Below are 17,439 nucleotides of genomic sequence, written 5' to 3' on the forward strand. Positions count from 1 at the left end.
CATGCCTCAGATGAGCTAGAAATGCCCTGCAAGCTCCACACTGCTCCACACTGCCCCAGCTGGGAACCCGCTGTTACTGCTTTTTCATCTCCCTTAGGCCTCTCGATATATTCCTCTTTTTTTGTTCTGTATTTCATTTGCTTCAAACTCTCTTTTTGTTCTTCATCAGTGTTGCCAGAACCATGCTTCATGTATCAATCTTTTCAAAGACTAGCCTTTGAGCTTAATATTTTATATCCTTTAAAAGTTATTTATTTAAAGTTGGTGCTAAAATACATAACATAAAATGTACCGTTTTAACCATTTTGAAGTGTACAGTTCAGTGGCATGAAGTACACTGACATCGTTGTAAAAACATCGCTGCCATCTTTCCACAGCAATTTATCATCTTGCAAAACTGAAGTTCTATACACATTAAATAATAACTCCCCATTCCCCTACCCCTAGCACCGGGCCACCAGCACTGAACTTTCTGTCTCTCTGAATCTGATTACCCTAAAGTATCTCATATGAGCAAAACCACACAGTATTTGTCCTTTCGTGACTGGCTCATTTCACTTAGCATGTCTGCAAAGTGCATACATGCTGCAGCATGTATCGGAATCTTCTTCCTTTTTAAGGCTGAATAATATTTCATTGTATGTATACATCACATTTTGCTTATCCATTCATCTCATGGACATTTAGTTTGTTTCTATCTTTTGGCTATTGTGAATAATGCTGTTATGAATATGCGTGTACAAATATTTCTTTGAGACTCTATTTTGATTCTTCTGTATATCCTAGAAGTGAATATACCCAGAAGTGAAATTGCTGAATCATATAGTAATTCTATTTTGATTTTTTTTGAGGAACTGCCATACTGTTTTCCACAGTGGCTGCACCATTTTACATTCCCACAGTGCACAAGGGTTCCCATTTCTCCACATTCATGTGTATGGTTCTGCTTCAAGCATCTACTAGGGGTCTTGGAACATGGCCCCCGTGGATAGCAGGGACCACTGGGTGCCACTTCCAGACGGCTGCATGTTCTCCAAAAGTTGTTTTACTCAAACTCACTCTGCCCATTTATTCATCCATTTATTCTCTTTCTGAGAGCTCACATCCATTTTGTTCAGTAACCCAGTTCCAAATGTTCCTGACAAGCAACCAGACACTGGCTGGTTTGAGATTCTAGAATGTATCTTTTTTTCCTGTTTTGATTATTTACCTATCTGCAGTTGTCTGACTCCTCTCTTATAATCGTGATTCCTCCAAGAATACTCAGGGAGCTCTGCCAGCAGCCCCTTCCTACCACATTATAATGTGCAGCTCAAACGAAGAAGAAAGAGAAAAAGTGCATAGGTCACATTCTCTTTGATAACTGTCCATTTGCCCATTTGCTCATCCCCTCAACCCACATCTGCAGATTTCTGGAGAAAACACACTGCATAGCATTTGGGATAGAACACGGTGCTCTACTCAGGTTTGGGGCAGTCAGGGCGGGAAGTGTGTGGTAGATAAAGTCTACAATGGGAAACTAGCAAACGGAAACCACTGTGTTACAATATCACTACTTCAATTTGGATGCCAAGTGCCTACCTGACACCATATACAAAAAGTAACTCAAAATGGCCCCAACTTGTGTGGTTCAGTGGATTAGGTGCCAACCTGTGAACCAAAGGATCACCCTCCTGGTCCATCCCAGTCAGGGCACATGCCTGGGTTGTGGGCCAGCCAGGTCCCCAGTAGGGGGCGCTTGAGGGGCAACCGTACATTGATGTTTCTCTCCCTCTTTCTCCCTCCCTTTCTCTCTCTCTAAAGATAAATAAATTAAATCTTTTTTTAAAAATTAACTCAAAATGAATCACAGACATAAGTGTAAGAGCCAAAACTAAAAAGTCTGAAGAGAAAATTTCACAGCAAATCTTTGTGACCTTGGGTCAGGCAATCATTTCTTAGATAAGATACCAAAAGCAAGCAAGAAATTAAAAAAATAGATAAATTGGCCCTGGCTGGCGTAGCTCAGTGGATTGAGCGCGGGCCTGTGAACCAGAGGATCACGGTTCGATTCCCAGTCGGGGCCCATGCCTGGGTTGCAGGCCGGTTCCTTGCAGGCCAACTACCAGCAGGGGGCGCACAAAAGGCAACCATACATTGATGTTTCTCTCCCTTTCTCCTTCCCCTCTAAATATAAATAAATAAAATCTTTAAAAAAAATAGATAAATTGAACTTCATCAAATTTAAAAACTTTTGTGCATCAAAGGAGACTATCAAGAAAGTAAAAAAGATAACCCAGAGAATAGGAGAAAATATTTGTAAATCATATGTCTAAAAAGGGACTTATGTCCAGAATATATAAGAACTCTATGATTCATCAATAATACAAAAATCTAATTAAAATATGGGCTAAAGATTTGAACAGATATTTCTCCAGATAAGAAAACAGAGAATAAGCACATGAAAAGATGCTCAACACCATTAGTCATTAGGAAAATGTAAATTGAAACCACAATATTATACTACTTTCTATCCACTAGGATTGCTAAAGTCAAAAAGACAATAGCCCTGACCAGTGTGGCTCAGGCGGATGGACATCGTTCTGCAAAGCAAAATGTAGCCAGTTGGATTCCTGGTCAGGGCACATGCCTGGGTTGTGGGCTCCATCCCTGGTTGGGTGCATACAAGAGGCAGCCAATGGATCTTTCTCTTTCAAACAGATGTTTCTCTCCCTCTCTTTCTCCCTCCCTTCCCCTCTCTAAAGATAAATAAGTCAAATCTCTCTCTCTCAAAAAAAAAAGACAAAAACATTTGTCAGTGAGGACAAGAAAAGGCTGAGCCATCATTCCTTGCTAATGAGACTGAAAAATAGTACAGCTAATTGGAAGAAAGTTTGACAGTTCCTCAAAATGTTAAATATTGACTCACTACGTGACTCAACAACTTCACCCCTAAGAAGGAAACGCAAACACGCTCTGGTGTTCGCAGCAGCATCGTTCATAGTCGCCAAAAAAGTAAAGGCAGCGAAATGTCCTCCAACTGATAAGCGAGAAAACAAAATATGGTATATGCGTTTAAAGGAATATTATTTGGCAATAAAAAGGAATAAAGTACTGCTACATGCTACGACACGAATGAACCTGCAAAAACTGTGAGGTGAAAGATGCCAGACACAAAAGGCCGCACACTGTGTAATTCCACTTACATGAAATGCCTAGAATATGCAAATTCATAGAGATACAAAGTAGATTTCTAGTTTCCAGGGACTGGGGAGAGAGAGGAATGAGGAGTGACTGCTAGTGGGGATGGGATTTCCTTTGGGGGGATCCAAAAGGGTCCTAAAATTAGATTGTCGATGGCTTCGTGGCCCTGTTATACTAGGAAACAGTGACTTGCATGCTTTAAATGGGTGGATCGTGTGGTATGTAAATTATATCTCCAAAAAGTGGTTAAGAAAGTAGTTATTAAAATATGTAAGTATATCCTAAGGGGGCCTGGGGAGCAAGAGAAAACAGGAAGTTGAAGGGAGCGCCCAGCTTAAACAGGCTGTGTGGCTCTGGAGGACCTGCAGTGGAGAGGGTGGTGCATGGGCAGAGAGCGGAGGTGGAGACTTCCAGCTAGGGAAGAGGGACTGAGTGCCCCAGAGAACTTCGCCTGCTTCAGTTTTGTCAAGGGCCAGCAACTGGATGGTCTCTGAAAGAAGGTCCCAGAGCCTTGAGGTGGAGAGTCTATGATGTCAGCACCTGACCTTTGTGACACAGTCACTGGATGTCATGGAGAACTGCCCCCAGGAATTGGGGCTCTTAGCTCCCAAGGGGAGTGGCAATGCCACCCCTTAAACAAAGTCCCAGTCTCTCAGAGGCTTTCACCAGCTAGGCCCACCACCCCTCCTGCTGCTGGATGTGATAAACCATATTGGCCAGGGCCAGGCTGAGGCAGAGGACATTAGCATTAGTGTCAGTAAGGGGTCACAGGGACTAGAGTGGCAGGAAACCAGGATGCTTGCAGAATCCCTGATTCAGGTTTGGGAGAACAAAAGCCTGTAACAGAAGACCTCCATCTGGCCGAAGGAGAACTGAAAGCAAGGCTCAGACAGAAATCTGGGCCTCAGTGAGTTTAGAACAAAGGATGCTGGGGGCGGAGAGGGGTGCACCCACTCTTTGGTGACTGATGCTCTTTCTCTCAGGTGCCCTCATTGCAGAGGTGCCTGTGAAACTCAGCCCAGAGGAGCCCTCACAGGTAAGAGCTTACAATAGCAGCATACCCTCAATTCCCAGTCCCATCTCAGCTCCCATACCCCACACCTCCTTCTTCAACTCCATCCCACCCTCTCTATTTCTCTCCTTTTCAGCTCTAACCTTCCCTGGAGCACTTTGCCAGCTCTTTTGACCCCAAAGGTGACATGGGTTTAGGGCTCTAGTGAACCAGCCTGGAAATGGCACCTGAGGCAGAGCCAGAAATGGACCGATTCTCTCAATATCTGGGGCTCTGTTTCTTTCTCTACAGGTCCTATGGGCTGTGTCTTCCTGCCTGGTCCATTGAGATAATTGCTGCTGCCCCGAAGCTCCCAAGAGGCAGCTCTGATTCTCCAACCCTATACATCCCTCATCAATGGCTGACTGCAAAATAGTGAGAAGCCGAATTTAGATCCAAGCTCCTGCCTGAACACCCAGAGAGCCCGGTGCTTCCAGGCTGGGTGTCTCCTAGGCTGCAACTAGAGACACTGGGCCTGGCTCTGCAGGTCTCTAATCTCTGGTCTTGACGCCCCAGTCCTTTCTGGATTCAAGGCCATGTTGCCTCAAAACAAGGACCAAGTGCTGCTACAGAACACAGCACCCTCTGGGGTTCCCCCTCAGGGCCCCTCACAACTTGTGGACTCCCCTCCCTACGACCTCCAGCCTCTGCCTCCTCAAAAATCACTCTCTCCCTCCCTCCCATCTTGCCCCCCTCCTCCACAGTCCCACTCTCCTGGCTCCCATTTCTACTCTTCTGACTCAAATTCTGACTTTGTGCTACATCCCTACGTGTCCTCTTTCCCAAGTTCCCCCACTTCCTTTCATCAGAATTACCTGTCTGTCTCCCTTTCACATTCCTCCTCTTCATCCCACCAGCTGCACCCTTCTCCACCCCCTACTCACTCCTCCAGCCCCCCTCAGCCGTGGAGCTCCTCTCTCCCACACGGCCAATCTCATCCAGACCCCGGAGACCTACCCAGCTCCACTCTCACTTCCCCGAGGCCCAGCCTGCCTTCTCCGGGGATTCATTCTAATAGACAGACATGGCACTGGCATCAGTACCAAGACACCAGGTCCCCTGGGATGGTGGAGGGATGCGTGGCAAGCGAGAGGGACCCTGCAGAGTTCAGGCACCCAGGAGCCCTGGCCCAGGCCCTGGTGGTTCACCTGGGTCACCGCCGTATTGCACACGACCTTCGGTTACTGCTTTTGCAACGCCTGTGGCTAGGCAGAACCGGCCCGGCTCCAGTCGTGGAGTATCCCATATGCCTGGTGTGTCTCCGGCCCCGTGGTCCCTCTTGCCCCATGCCCAAGTACAGGACTGGACCCCGGCTGCTTGCCTTCCCCCAACTACTGCCCTGTGCACAGGGCCAGGAATCCAGACCACCCCGCATAGGCATCGGGTTTGGCCTCCGCCTGCCCCGTGGCCAGGCCAGGGCTTTGCATCTCTTGCCAGAAAGAAGACCAGAGGAAGTAGGGCCTCAAGGCAAGGCCCCTCAGTCCTGTGGGTATCAAACCGAGGCTTCTCAGGCCCCAGCAGTTCCAGCCCCAGCCCCAGCAGCTCAGGCCGAGGCAGATTCAGCCCCAGGCAAATCCTCCCAGACGGGGAGCCTCAGGTCTGTAGGCTCTCAAGGGCCAAACTCTACTCAATGTCCAGGACCTCCACCTCAGGCACCAAAACAGGACACTATCTCCCTGAAGCCCAAGTTTTCCTCAGCTCCAAAGATGCCTGCCTCTCCAAAGCCTATTCTACAAAAGTCACCACCCCAGTTCCAGAGCCACGGAGGCTCCCTGGAGCCCCTCCTCCAAACGCAGCAGTTTCCACCAGGCCCCAGATCTCAGGAAGTCCCAGAAACACCCTGAAGGGCTGGCTGGCTGGAGGTCAGGTGTGCTCTCGAGCGCTTAACCCCGGAAGTCCCTTGTGGAGTCTGCTCTCCCCAAGCTGAAGAGGAACAAGGGCACTCGAGGCCCGTTCAGCCTTCAATGTATCCAATAAAGCTTCACACTGTAAAACTTGTGTTTGCGCCGTGCTGAGCAGACTCACTGGGCACCTACTGCAAGGCCAGAACCTGACAAGGGGTGGGGGAGAGTCAAAGGACATAGAGTGGCCAAGAAGAGTGAATGCCGTGTATCTGAAAAGGTATGGGGCCTACAAGGCCTGAACACCTGGGTTGTACAGAAGGCTCTGATTGGCCCTCCACACATTTAATTCGATTTGATGAGACAGGTAATGGTGTCCCCAAACCTGAAATTACTGAGTCCCTTCCTCTGGGTGCACCTTAGGTTAACAAGGGTGCATGCTGATGAGGCCCGTGGAACAGGAGGAGGTATCTCCTTGTAGGAAAGGGCACTCCCAGCATTCCCTTGCAGAAAACCAGGAGAACCCTAAATCTGCCCTGCTGGAGGGTCAAGTTGCCTGCCTCTGAGGATGTCAGAGGGGAGCAGCAGCCACCCACAAACCCTGGGGGATTTATTTATTTTTAAATATTTATTTAGAATATTTATTTAAAAATAAATATTTATTTTAAATATTTATTTTTAGATAGGGGGAGAGGGAGAGAAACATCAATGCATGATTGCTTCCCGCGGACTCCCCCACCGGGGACCTGACCTGCAAACCCCTCACTGGGAATCGAACTGGTGGCCCACACTGGCCAGGGCAATTTCGGGATTTAAAGTCAGGCTTGTTTTTAAAGTCCGAACTGCCTCCATTAAGAAGCAGGAGACACAGGTCACATTTCCAGTGTAAGAACTTGGGACAAACCACTGCATCTCCAGGGTAAAACGTCAAGAATGCGCTTGTGTGAGTTCCGATGTTAAAGGTAGACAGCCCTAATCCAAGAATTTATTAAGTCTTTACAGCACCGAGGGTCTAATCCTGGCCTTTTCCGGGGAGGCCACAGTCCTAATGCAAGGATTATCTTTTAACCCTTATCACCTCCCGCCTCCTCCAAAATCACCAAGGGTATCTCGGCAACGTGAGAGCTCTCGGATCCCACCCCGCAGAAAGATGGCGGAATCTAACGCCACAATGGGGCGGAGAACAGAATCCCCGCGCAGGTATTTGGTCACCCCGCTACCGGTTAGTGCTGACGCGGATTGGCGGTTCTGCGCCTGCGCGAGGAGAGGACGCTAGGCGCGCTTGCGTACTGAACGTCAGCGAGACCGGGTTAGACTGCTCTGGGCGGAGATCGGGGTAACTGTGTGTGGTTCGAGTGTGGGCAACGTCGCGGGAGTGAGTGGGGTCGGGAGTCCTCCCGGCAGAGACAGAGTCGGGTTCAGCAGCGGCGAGGGCAAGAGTCGAAGGCCGGAAGCGACATGTCCTGGGCGCCGCAGTGCGGACAGTGAAGTGCGCGGCGAGCGGAATGGGTCGGCGCCGGGCGCCAGAGCTCTACCGGGCCCCGTTCCCGTTGTACGCGGTTCAGGTCGACCCCAGCACAGGGCTGCTCATCGCTGCGGGCGGAGGAGGCGCCGCCAAGACGGGCATAAAGAATGGAGTGGTAAGAGCGCAGTGTCACTCTGGCCGGGTCACACCTTGGGCAGAGGGGGATTCCCGGAGGGTCGCTGGGGCGGGCCGCACCCCACCTCCCGACCCTACGGCTGCCCAGTGGAAATCCCTGGCAAGCCGGGCATCCCGACGCGAATTTCAGCGGAGAACTTGATCACAGGGCGATTGAGCGACGCCTAAGGTAAAGGGAAAACTGTAACAGTGCTGCTTAGGCGCTTCCGCTCTACGTCAGGAGCAGCCCCCGGGGGTCTTATCCTGGCCTTTTCTGGAGAGGCCACAGAGGCTGCCTGCCCTCCAACATCAGGGACGGTGCTACCTTTGGCCTTTAGGCTAGCTTTTCTTTACTTTCCTAAGCGTCGCCCATTAACTCTGAACTGGAGGAAATGCTCCCAACCCTGCCTGCTGTACAGATTTGTGAGGTTCAAAACAAAACAGGGGGTGGGGGGTTAGAAAAAACCTTGTGAACTAGGAAGTGCGGTAAACAGGAGTAGGTACCAGATCATAGGACGCGCGTTTACGCTTGCGGTAAACCCCAGGCAGCCCGGTACCTTGCTCAGCCCGCGTCCCTCTCCCACAGCATTTTCTGCAGCTAGAGCAGATTAACGGGCGCCTGAGTGCCGCCTTACTACACTCCCATGACACAGAGACACGGGCTACTATGAACTTGGCGCTGGCTGGTAACATCCTTGCTGCAGGGCAAGATGCCAGCTGTCAGCTCCTGCGCTTCCAGATCCACCAACAGAAGGGCAAAAACAAGGCAGAGAAAGCAGGTGAGAAGCTGGCTCTCTAGCTTTGGGGAAAGGGTTAAATGAGTCAGAACACTCTCATCTTAGTTTCTGAAAAAGTGGGGCTAGAAGTGGGATTATGGTAGCAGGCGGGAAGCTGGATGTTCACCAGCCCTGTAGAGAGGGGGCCAGTGTTATTTGCTGTAGAAGCCTAGAATCTGGTGGGCTGTGTGTGTTGCAGGTTCCAAGGAGCAGGGGCCTCGACAGAGAAAGGGGGCAGCCCCAACAGAGAAGAAATCCGGAGCTGAAACCCACCAGGAGGGGGTAGAACTGAGAGTAGAAAATTTGCAGGCAGTGCAGACAGACTTCAGCCCCGATCCACTGCAGAAAGTTGTATGCTACAACTACGATAATACCCTGCTTGCCACCGGGGGCACGGATGGCTGTGTTCGTGTCTGGAAGGTATGGTTTGGGGGGTTAGGGAGGATTCGTGTTGGTAGCAGCACAACCAGAATTGTGAGAAACTGAACGTGGCTTCTGGGAACTTGTGAGAGAAATCTGTGCTGAGTGTCCCTGAAAAAAGAAGAGGGTGGAGGTCTAGGCGCTCTTGCTGGGTACCTGGGCTGACTGTGGTGGTGGTTTGGCTGCAGGTGCCCAGCCTGGAGAAAGTGCTAGAGTTCAAAGCCCACGGAGGGGAGATTGAGGACCTGGCTTTGGGGCCTGATGGCAAGGTGAGGAGGTGAGAGGGCGGAGAAAGTAGGTGGTTACGCTGCTCGTGTTCTCTAAGTGGATCTTCTAACTGTCCGTCCTTGGAATCTTGATTCCTGACTAGTTGGTGACAGTGGGCTGGGACCTTAAGGCCTTCGTGTGGCAGAAGGATCAGCAGGTGACACAGCTGCACTGGCAAGAAAATGGACCCACCTTCTCTCACACACCTTACCGCTACCAGGCCTGCAGGTGGGAAGGTCCTGGAGGGTGGCTAAAAGAGGCCCAGCCTAGATGTGGTGAGGGAGTAGGAAAAGCCTCAGGGGGAGCTGGGGAGGGTTGTGGCCTTGTCGGGTGTGACCTCAGGCGGGACCAGGGCACAGGAGGGTACAAACTCTTGAGGAGGGCTGGGCAGGCCCCAGGGGCTAAACAGCTTCTCACCGGCTCCCAGGTTTGGGCAGGTTCCAGACCAGCCTGCTGGGTTGCGACTCTTCACCGTGCAGATCCCCCACAAGCGTCTGCGCCAGCCCCCACCCTGCTACCTCACAGCCTGGGATGGCTCTACCTTCCTGCCTCTTCGGACCAAACCCTGTGGCCATGAAGTCATCTCCTGCCTTAGTGTCAGGTTGGAGACAGAGCTGGCTTGGCTGGGTTTGAGGGTGGCTGGCAGAGCAGCAGGAGGGGTCCTGCCTGAGGACTGTGGGTAGTGAGTGTTGCTGTATGGGCCTCTAGGACAGTGCACATTTTATTGTTCGTTGCAGTGATTCGGGTACCTTCCTAGGCCTGGGCACGGTCACTGGATCTGTGGCCATCTACATAGCTTTCTCTCTCCAGGTAATGGGTAAAGGAGGGCACAGCCCAGAGGGCCCTTTGGGTGGGGACTCTAGGCCTTATTCTACCCTGAGGGCAAGAAGAAATCTGGCCCAGCCTGTAGAGTGAAAGCTTTCTGGGGTGCGGGGACGTGTTTTCTAGAAGGAATGTTCCCACTTGGGGCTTCCCTCACTCGTTTTCCTCCTGTTGCCAGCGCCTCTACTATGTGAAGGAATCCCATGGCATTGTGGTGACGGATGTGGCTTTTCTACCTGAGAAAGGTCGTGGTCCAGAGCTCCTTGGGTCCCATGAAACTGCCCTCTTTTCTGTGGCTGTGGATAGTCGTTGCCAGCTGCATCTACTACCCTCACGACGTGAGTCATTGGGGTGGGCAGGTACTACCAAACCTTTATCTGTAGCAAAAATTTGCTTCCTGGAACAATGAGCTACTTGTTTATAGCCAGCTACCCCCTCTGTGAATGGAGTGGATCGAGGGTTCTGTTTACTGGGCTGTGAGGGCCCTTTTCCCACTGACTTCTTCCCTCACCCCCTGCAGGGAGTGTTCCTGTGTGGCTACTGCTGCTGCTATGCGTGGGGCTTATTTTCACGACCATCCTGCTGCTCCAGAGTGCCTTTCCAGGTTTTCTTTAGCCTCTTGCTCCCAAGGAGTCAGTGGCCTAGACTCAGCCACTTTCTGGACTGAAGTAGAAGTCTGGACTCCATTGCTCACTCCATCTCTGCCTGGATCCACAGCTGAGGTGGCCTCTGATGAGACTTGACGGAACTGTCTGCCCTGCCCAGTTAAAGCTTGGCTGTGGCCCTGTGTGACTCTGAGTTCTGGGAACCCTGTGTTCGTCATCCTTGGATCCACCTAGGACATTGGCATCTGTAGCCCAGGCCATACCACCTGCCTCCTCTCCTCTGCTCACTGGAGCCTCCTGAGCTTACCCTTTCTCCAGAGATACGTGAAGATGCCCCAGAATCCAGAGTCAGTGCTTCCTGAAGAAGTGATCTGTTTCCCCACTGCCCTCACCACTAGCTGGGGTGAGGCTGCTCTTCCGGTGAGCCCCTTTCATTTGCTGGGGCAAGCACTGGCCTGGAACTTGGCCTGAGGGAAGGAAGGGGCAGAAGGAAGACCCGGGCAGTAATCTGTGGGTTGAGCTGAGTAGCTCTAGGCCAGCCAGGCTAAAGATGCAGTCAGTTCCTCGGTGGTCCACCCTAGCCTTGAGAAAAGGGAAAGTGAACCTCAGCCCATTTGACAGGAAACGTTGATATTTAATAAACAAGGGAAGACTGAACTGAGACCCTAAATGGCACAGTCATCAGCTCGTGTCCCCCTCAGGAGTTGAGAGAGCTCCAAGGCTGAGCAGCTCTGTTGGGTGCTGGAAGACGGCTTTGGCATACTGATGAAAGAGGCGGCCCATGTAGCAGTGCTGCCAGGGGAGCAGCCCCTCCAGGAAGCCGATGTGGCCACCCTGGGCTGTGATGAGCAGTGCGACGTGGGGAGATTGCTGGGCAGCCTGTAGTGGAAATGCTGGGGGAAGGGTTGGAGAGGAGGTCAGGAGCCCAGGCCTCTACTGAGAACCCAGGCCCTCTCCACTTCATCTCACAGCTCATTGTCCTTGGCGCCTAAAGCACCAAGGTTGAGCATGCTCACCCTGCGCTGGGGAGAAGGGGTCATCAGCTGCATTGAGGCAGAGCACAGGTGTCTGGATGGCACCTACTTTAGTTCTTGGGCTTGCTGCGTGGTAGTAGGTCACACAGTCTTTATACCCAAAGGTCATAGCTGTGTAGCGCTCATCAAATTGGCGGATTGTGCGGGCCTGTGGGTGGTGGAGGGTGGGATAGGCTAGGATAAGGGTAAGGAATAGGAAGATACTGGAAGAAGAATTGGGTGGAGGGAAGACTATACCTGTAGCACAAAGTCTACATTGACCACCTTTTCCATCACCTTTCTATTTCTGCAAAAGAGAGCATGGGTTGGGCTCTACTGGACTTGACCCAAGCACTGGGAGAACCTGGCCCGTCTGCCATCCTACCCAGTCTGCTGCCCCATCCCACTTGCCAAGACCCTACCGGTCCACAACTTGGCAGAGCCTCGCAGTGAGGCACTGATTAAAGAGCAGTGAATTGAGTGGTGTCTCCAGGGAACTGGTGGTCTCAGAGAAACTCCAGCACGCAGACAGAGTCAGTGCTGCCTCCAGCCCTGCAGCCCGTCCTGTCCGTGCCAGGTGGTTCAGCACTAGGATCCTGTAGGGTTGGACCAGTGGCAGTGAAAGAAAGGCTTGTGTTAGTGTGGACGAAGGAGATGGGGAGAAGATGTGGAGGAGAAAACAATGGGAGGCCAGGCGTTTGGGTTAAGCTCAGGCAGCCTTTACCCTCCGAGGGAGATGCCCACAGCCAGCAGTGGCGCGCGGGAGTAGTGGTGTTTTATGTGTTTCACAACCATCTCCAGATCTTCAGTGTTGCTAGCACAGAAGGTCCTGTGGGTCTGAGGCAAACCAGGTCATTGGGTAGGGAGGGGAGCCTGGGCCAGGTGGCAGAAAAATGGGAGGGTAGATGAGTAGAAGCCCAGGGCCAAGGCTTCTCTTCACTCCAGGGAAGGGGTGAAGGGCTGTTATGAGGAAAGAGGGTACTCACCAGCAGTTCTTCCCCACGGCAGCCCCGGTTGTTGAAAACGACAGCCCTGTGGCACATAGGTACGTAGGTCCTAGCCAGACTCTCCCTAAAAGCCCCTCCCCTTTGGCAGCTTTCAGAAAGCCCAGTGAAAGGTACCTTTCACAGAGCACGGCCTCCCCATAGCTATCAGAATCTGAATTGACCTCGCTGTTACCAGTTCTTAAATACCACCCCACCCCCTGGGTTGTGCCATCCTTACCTATAACCATCCCTCAAAGCTTGGTCAACAAGGTGCAAGATATAGTTCTCCTGGCTACTGCCTGTTATCCCAGGAAGCAGCAGTACAACGGGCTGTGTGGCAGGGTCTGGGTGCTGACTGCCACTGGGCCCACAGGCCCAGTCTAGCAGCAGCTGTCCTCCATCTGGGGTTTGGAGGACCTCACTGTGGTTTGGGGGGAAAGGGCACACACATACCATTAGGCACTCTGTGCATTTAAGAGGTTTACCCCCACCCTACCAAACAACTCCCATGACTTCCCATTAGCATCATTTGAGGGCATACATTCAGCAAAACGACTTACAGTGTAAACGGGACAGAACAGGTTAAATAGTACCTCATAGTTGTGCAATTAGGTAGCCCTCCACAGAGCCACTCTCCTTACCCTCAACACACTGAGGTGGGAGCCAAGATCACTTTAGTTTCAAAAGAGGTAGACAGGATTCCCTTATACTTGCAGCTTGATGTTCCCCTCCTGACCCTTCTTACCTCCGGTAAAGGACTAGAGGCCGAGGCTGCAGTAAGACTCGGAGGATGGTTTGTAGCCGCCCCTCAAAACACCACAGTGTAGGGTAGAAAGTCTCCACAGTGATTGGACAGTTTTGCTCCAGGAAGGCCTGGAACCGGGACCCTGTCACCAGTTGAGGCCTCTGTAATCACAACACAATCTGCCTCACTCTCCCGATTTTTGTGCCAAGGTAGTGAGGGCACTTGACACCCGTAGCCCCTCTCCAGAGGGCAGCCAGCAGGGCACTGTTGCTGCTGGGGATGAGAAATTGAGCACACCTTGGTCTGGAATGGCCCGGCCACCTGTTAACATAGTCCAGCTAGAGGCCCAAAGGACTGCAGTCTTGGAGTGTCCCCTCTCCAGGAGGGACCTTGCCCTGGCTCAGAAACAGGGCTGAGAGCTGCTGCAGCTGACTGGGGCCAACTCCCCCACATAGCCTATTTCTGCAAAAGAGAGCATGGGTTGGGCTCTACTGGACTTGACCCAAGCACTGGGAGAACCTGGCCCGTCTGCCATCCTACCCAGTCTGCTGCCCCATCCCACTTGCCAAGACCCTACCGCAGAGCCCCGCAGTGAGGCACTGATTAAAGAGCAGTGAATTGAGTGGTGTCTCCAGGGACCTGGTGGTCTCAGAGGAATCCCAGCACGCAGACAGAGTCAGTGCTGCCTCCAGCCCTGCAGCCCGTCCTCATTGTGGACATAGCAGGTAATGTAGGTGAACTGCCTGGCTGATCCTGGTAGGGAGGGTTGGGACCCCAGACAGGAGCTTGAGAAATGCAGCACCGTTCGATCCATGACCTTTGCCTTGCAGTTGAAGTTTCCACACTGTCATCTTCCCAAAGATGGCCACTGGCTCCCCCTGATTTTAGCACCCCATTGTTGCATGTTTCCATTTCCTACTGGATGTGCTTACCACTGAAGGGCGTCTTCCTACCGCAGTGCCTCACTTCCTCACTCAGGCCCCTACCCTTAGGCTACATGAATAGATTTTCTCTTCCTTCACACCACCCAGGAGGGAGATAACATTAGATAACGGGACTGGACGATGGGGTGAGGCAAGTGGGCCCTGAGCCTGATTGACACCCCTCTGCCTGGTTCTTCTGAGCAGACCAAGGGAATGAGAGGGACTGGCCATAGAAGGCTTCTGAAGGAGTATGCTGTACAAAGCCAAAAGACTTCGGACTCAAGAAGAAACAGAAACTGCATTTCTGTTGCAGGACCTAAGGAACCTGAGGACCAGATTCTTATCTCTTCTGCAGTCTTGGTAGCAAAGTGGTCTAGGTAAATTATGAACTAGAGAGGCCAGGTTGGTAGTGCGATTGCTGTGAGATGTGAGTCAAACCCTGGTTCTCAAGCCCTGGAATAATAACACCTATGATTCATTCCTTGTGTGCTATATACAGGCACCAGGCTAAGTCCAACCTTATGAGATACGATACTTTATGAGCGAAGAAACTATGGCTCACAGAAATGTAGTTGTTTCCCAAAACCACACAGCAAACGAGGCAAAGCAGAATTAATAATAGTTACATCACCACTAATACTATTAGGTAAAATTTGTTCAGTGCTCCTTTTGCTCCAAGCATTGTGCTAAGCATTTTACATAATAATGTCCTGTGGTCTTCATAACAGCTCTTTGAGACAGGTAATGTGATCCCTCTGTGGTTGCAGGTTTGAAAGCCACGACCTTTGGCACGGTCATGAAGCTTGCCAAAGCTAGTTAGTCGGGGACCTGGAATCCCAGCCCACATCTAGAGCTTGTGCTCTTAGTCACTGTACTGCCTTACTTCCTAATCACCAAGATTTTCAGTTGTTATCAATTTATTAAGTCCTTGGTCAAACAGCTCAGTAGTGCAGAATAAGGTGCTAGTAAATTAGGTGACAGGTTTGATTTATGTAGGTTAGTTTCGTTTTAACTATAGTGAAGTATTGACTCATTCCTGAGGATTAAGGATCAATAAATACCTGTCTATCATGCTGGACAATCCAAACACCGTGTCTTCAGGGCCTCCAGAATGGCACCTTCCCTGCATTTTAACCAGGATGGGAAAGTCATGGGAGGGTTTGGAATGTGAAATGGCAGAGGTCTGACTTCGGTGTGGCTTGTTGCAAAGGAAAATGCATAGTTATGGTCTGAAGTGAGTGACTTTGCAAATCAGACATATTGTACAAAGTAAGGATTTATAGAGTATTAGTGAGGTTTGAACTTTTTAAATTGCTTTATTAAGGCAGACTTGTTTTATAAAAAAATACATGTGAATGCTGAAAGCTCTGAAATTAAGAAAAGTCAGGTAACATTAAAATTCCCTATTGATCTGTTTAAAGGGCTTGAGTCAATAGGTTTCGGGTTGATCCATTTACTTGGAACAGAATTTAATGAGGATAAAAAGATAGGTTTTTCTGGATATGTAAATTAGGTATTTAATCTAAATTTCAGTAAGGATATAATCTCCAGGATCATCAAAATCAACCTCCTCAGAATTTTTAACTGTACTATACTCGAAGAGCCTAGAACTTGAAAAAAGGCTGAATGAGCAAGCGCAGTTAGGGTTATCCATTAATCCTGAGCCAGAAGGGAAAGGAACCTCCCTCAGCCTTGAAGGAAGCAAGGCCCTGCTATCTGATGGGGTGATGCTGGGAATTGGCCCCAACCCCACAGGCCTCAGGGTCCTTCATTCAGTGCAGCTACTGAGAAACGTAGCTAGACTGCTGAAAAGAACAGGAAAGCCTAGGGAAGCCACAGGACGCCTTCCACCCGCCTTTCTTCGAAAGTCTGTGCACACCATAGGGAGCAGCACCCCTCTGGGGTCTACAAGGCCCAGGTGGCATGGGAAGCATGAGAGATGCAGAGAATCTAGGCAGGCAAAGAAATGACTTCATAAGGTGGTAAGCAAAGAGGAACCCGGCGGGAGCGCAAGGCCAGGGTCTTGCTTGGTGGGGTTAAAGCATCCAATTTCACCTGGGACGGGAGGCCCAACCATGCCAGCTCCTGCAAAAGGCTTGAGCTCCCAGCTGGAAGTGTCCCCTAGACCCAAGTAACCCCCATCCACCGGCCAGAGGTCTGGACCCACACCCACCTGGGGCACACATGCCCAGTAGTAGCCCAAGTAGAGGGCAGCGCCAAGACCCAAAGGCAGAAAGAACAGCTCTGTCCAGGTGCCATGCTGAGGACTCAGGGAGAAGAAGCTCAGCATAGTGTTGCTGGGTTTCGACTCGCAAGTTCTGGACTGGCCCCAGCTCCTTTTTGACTTGTAGACCTGCAGGTGTGCGCCAGGACCCCACCCGTTGCGCGCTATTGGACCGTCTTGTGCAGGCCCCGCCTCCATTGCAGGAGGGGCGGGGTCCGGTGACCTCCGCCCCTTCCCCCCCCCCCCCCGCGGTCCCNTTCCTTCCCACCGCCCCCCCCCCCCCCCGCGAGTGAGTCTTGAGGGCTTGTGCTAGGACCGCTGGGGGTTGGGGGTGCCGCGTCCCATGCCCAGCGGAGCCGAACCGAGTGACCTGCAAATGGCTGCCGCGCCGCGCCTCCCCGCCTCCTGCTTCCGCCTCGTGGTCACAGGCAGGGCAGCCCCTGGGAAGGACTGGCGGCCCCCACTGCCACCGCTGCCATCTTGGTGAGGCTTCCTCGCATTCTACCCTGGTGGCGGAGGCGGCGAGTCGGGCAGCCTGGTCACCTAGGACACAGCGGCTCCAGGGGTGACGTTATGCCCTGTCACACAGAGTGCAGCCACGCACAGTGACCTTTACTCTCGGGACATGGCCGGTTCCCGTGGTGGCTGACACCCTTCACAGTGGTCCTCACACTGGACACGCCGGGCGCCCAGTAGCACTCCATTGTCACGTGATCAGGCTTCGGCTCCGACGGAGTGGGTGGCTTACACACGGTCGCTCACACACACACATACACACACACACACAGGAGTTAAAGCCAGACACGCTGCTTCACTCTGTGTGGTGTAATCCCTGTCATGGAAATACAGCAGATGCTACCCCCTCCCCCACTCTGTACCAGGCACTTAACGCGCCCCAGGGGTGCCGCCGTCCCTGTCTTCACCGGGAGGTGGACACAATCAGC

The 17,439-nt window shown here is 51.7% G+C and overlaps 3 protein-coding genes across 5 annotated transcripts; 2 read left to right on the top strand and 1 right to left on the bottom strand.

Annotated features, from left to right (window-relative positions):
• Window positions 1-4,516: 4,516 nt before the first annotated feature.
• On the top strand, window positions 4,517-6,176 carry PRR30 (proline rich 30). Its single transcript, XM_037066840.1, has one exon. It carries the CDS (start codon window positions 4,771-4,773, stop codon window positions 6,076-6,078), a length of 1,308 nt encoding a protein of 435 aa, XP_036922735.1. The 5' UTR covers window positions 4,517-4,770; the 3' UTR covers window positions 6,079-6,176.
• A 1,312-nt stretch (window positions 6,177-7,488) lies between these two features.
• On the top strand, window positions 7,489-11,261 carry PREB (prolactin regulatory element binding). Its single transcript, XM_037066734.1, has 9 exons — window positions 7,489-7,715; window positions 8,301-8,493; window positions 8,690-8,910; window positions 9,099-9,179; window positions 9,281-9,405; window positions 9,605-9,778; window positions 9,915-9,987; window positions 10,178-10,337; window positions 10,520-11,261. Exons 1-9 carry the CDS (start codon window positions 7,581-7,583, stop codon window positions 10,612-10,614), a joined length of 1,257 nt encoding a protein of 418 aa, XP_036922629.1. The 5' UTR covers window positions 7,489-7,580; the 3' UTR covers window positions 10,615-11,261.
• Window positions 11,221-17,172, bottom strand: ABHD1 (abhydrolase domain containing 1). Of its 3 annotated transcripts, none has more exons than XM_037066733.1 (9): window positions 16,866-17,172; window positions 13,197-13,509; window positions 12,842-13,024; window positions 12,604-12,712; window positions 12,342-12,454; window positions 12,040-12,213; window positions 11,876-11,924; window positions 11,621-11,786; window positions 11,221-11,497 (listed from the first exon to the last, which is right to left on the bottom strand). In XM_037066733.1, the coding sequence occupies exons 2-9, from the start codon at window positions 13,199-13,201 to the stop codon at window positions 11,286-11,288; spliced, it is 1,011 nt and encodes a 336-aa protein (XP_036922628.1). In that variant the 5' UTR covers window positions 13,202-13,509; window positions 16,866-17,172; the 3' UTR covers window positions 11,221-11,285. The 3 variants fall into 3 exon arrangements, with proteins under 3 accessions (XP_036922628.1, XP_036922627.1, XP_036922626.1); XM_037066732.1 differs by lacking the exon at window positions 16,866-17,172 and adding an exon at window positions 16,445-16,640 and having other exon boundaries at window positions 12,604-12,649; window positions 13,349-13,509; XM_037066731.1 differs by lacking the exon at window positions 16,866-17,172 and adding an exon at window positions 16,445-16,640 and having other exon boundaries at window positions 13,349-13,509.
• Window positions 17,173-17,439: the final 267 nt, after the last annotated feature.

This window comes from Sturnira hondurensis, unplaced genomic scaffold, assembly GCF_014824575.4.
Source record: "Sturnira hondurensis isolate 20B ecotype Veracruz unplaced genomic scaffold, ASM1482457v3 Scaffold0016663, whole genome shotgun sequence".
Taxonomy (NCBI): Eukaryota; Metazoa; Chordata; class Mammalia; order Chiroptera; family Phyllostomidae; genus Sturnira; species Sturnira hondurensis.

What these genes read in the sequence shown, in the direction of transcription:
- PRR30 (XM_037066840.1), top strand. Translation starts at nt 4,771, where the DNA reads ATGTTGCCTCAAAACAAGGACCAAGTGCTGCTACAGAACACAGCACCC.
- PREB (XM_037066734.1), top strand. Translation starts at nt 7,581, where the DNA reads ATGGGTCGGCGCCGGGCGCCAGAGCTCTACCGGGCCCCGTTCCCGTTG. An exon ending in AAACAAGGCAGAGAAAGCAG is followed by an intron (nt 8,494 to 8,689) that starts GTGAGAAGCTGG and finishes TGTGTGTTGCAG; the next exon opens with GTTCCAAGGAGCAGGGGCCT. An exon ending in ATCTCCTGCCTTAGTGTCAG is followed by an intron (nt 9,779 to 9,914) that starts GTTGGAGACAGA and finishes TGTTCGTTGCAG; the next exon opens with TGATTCGGGTACCTTCCTAG.
- ABHD1 (XM_037066731.1), bottom strand. Translation starts at nt 16,561, where the DNA reads ATGCTGAGCTTCTTCTCCCTGAGTCCTCAGCATGGCACCTGGACAGAG. An exon ending in GCCGTGGGGAAGAACTGCTG is followed by an intron (nt 12,455 to 12,603) that starts GTGAGTACCCTC and finishes GGTTTGCCTCAG; the next exon opens with ACCCACAGGACCTTCTGTGC. An exon ending in GTGGGCATCTCCCTCGGAGG is followed by an intron (nt 12,214 to 12,341) that starts GTAAAGGCTGCC and finishes CCAACCCTACAG; the next exon opens with GATCCTAGTGCTGAACCACC.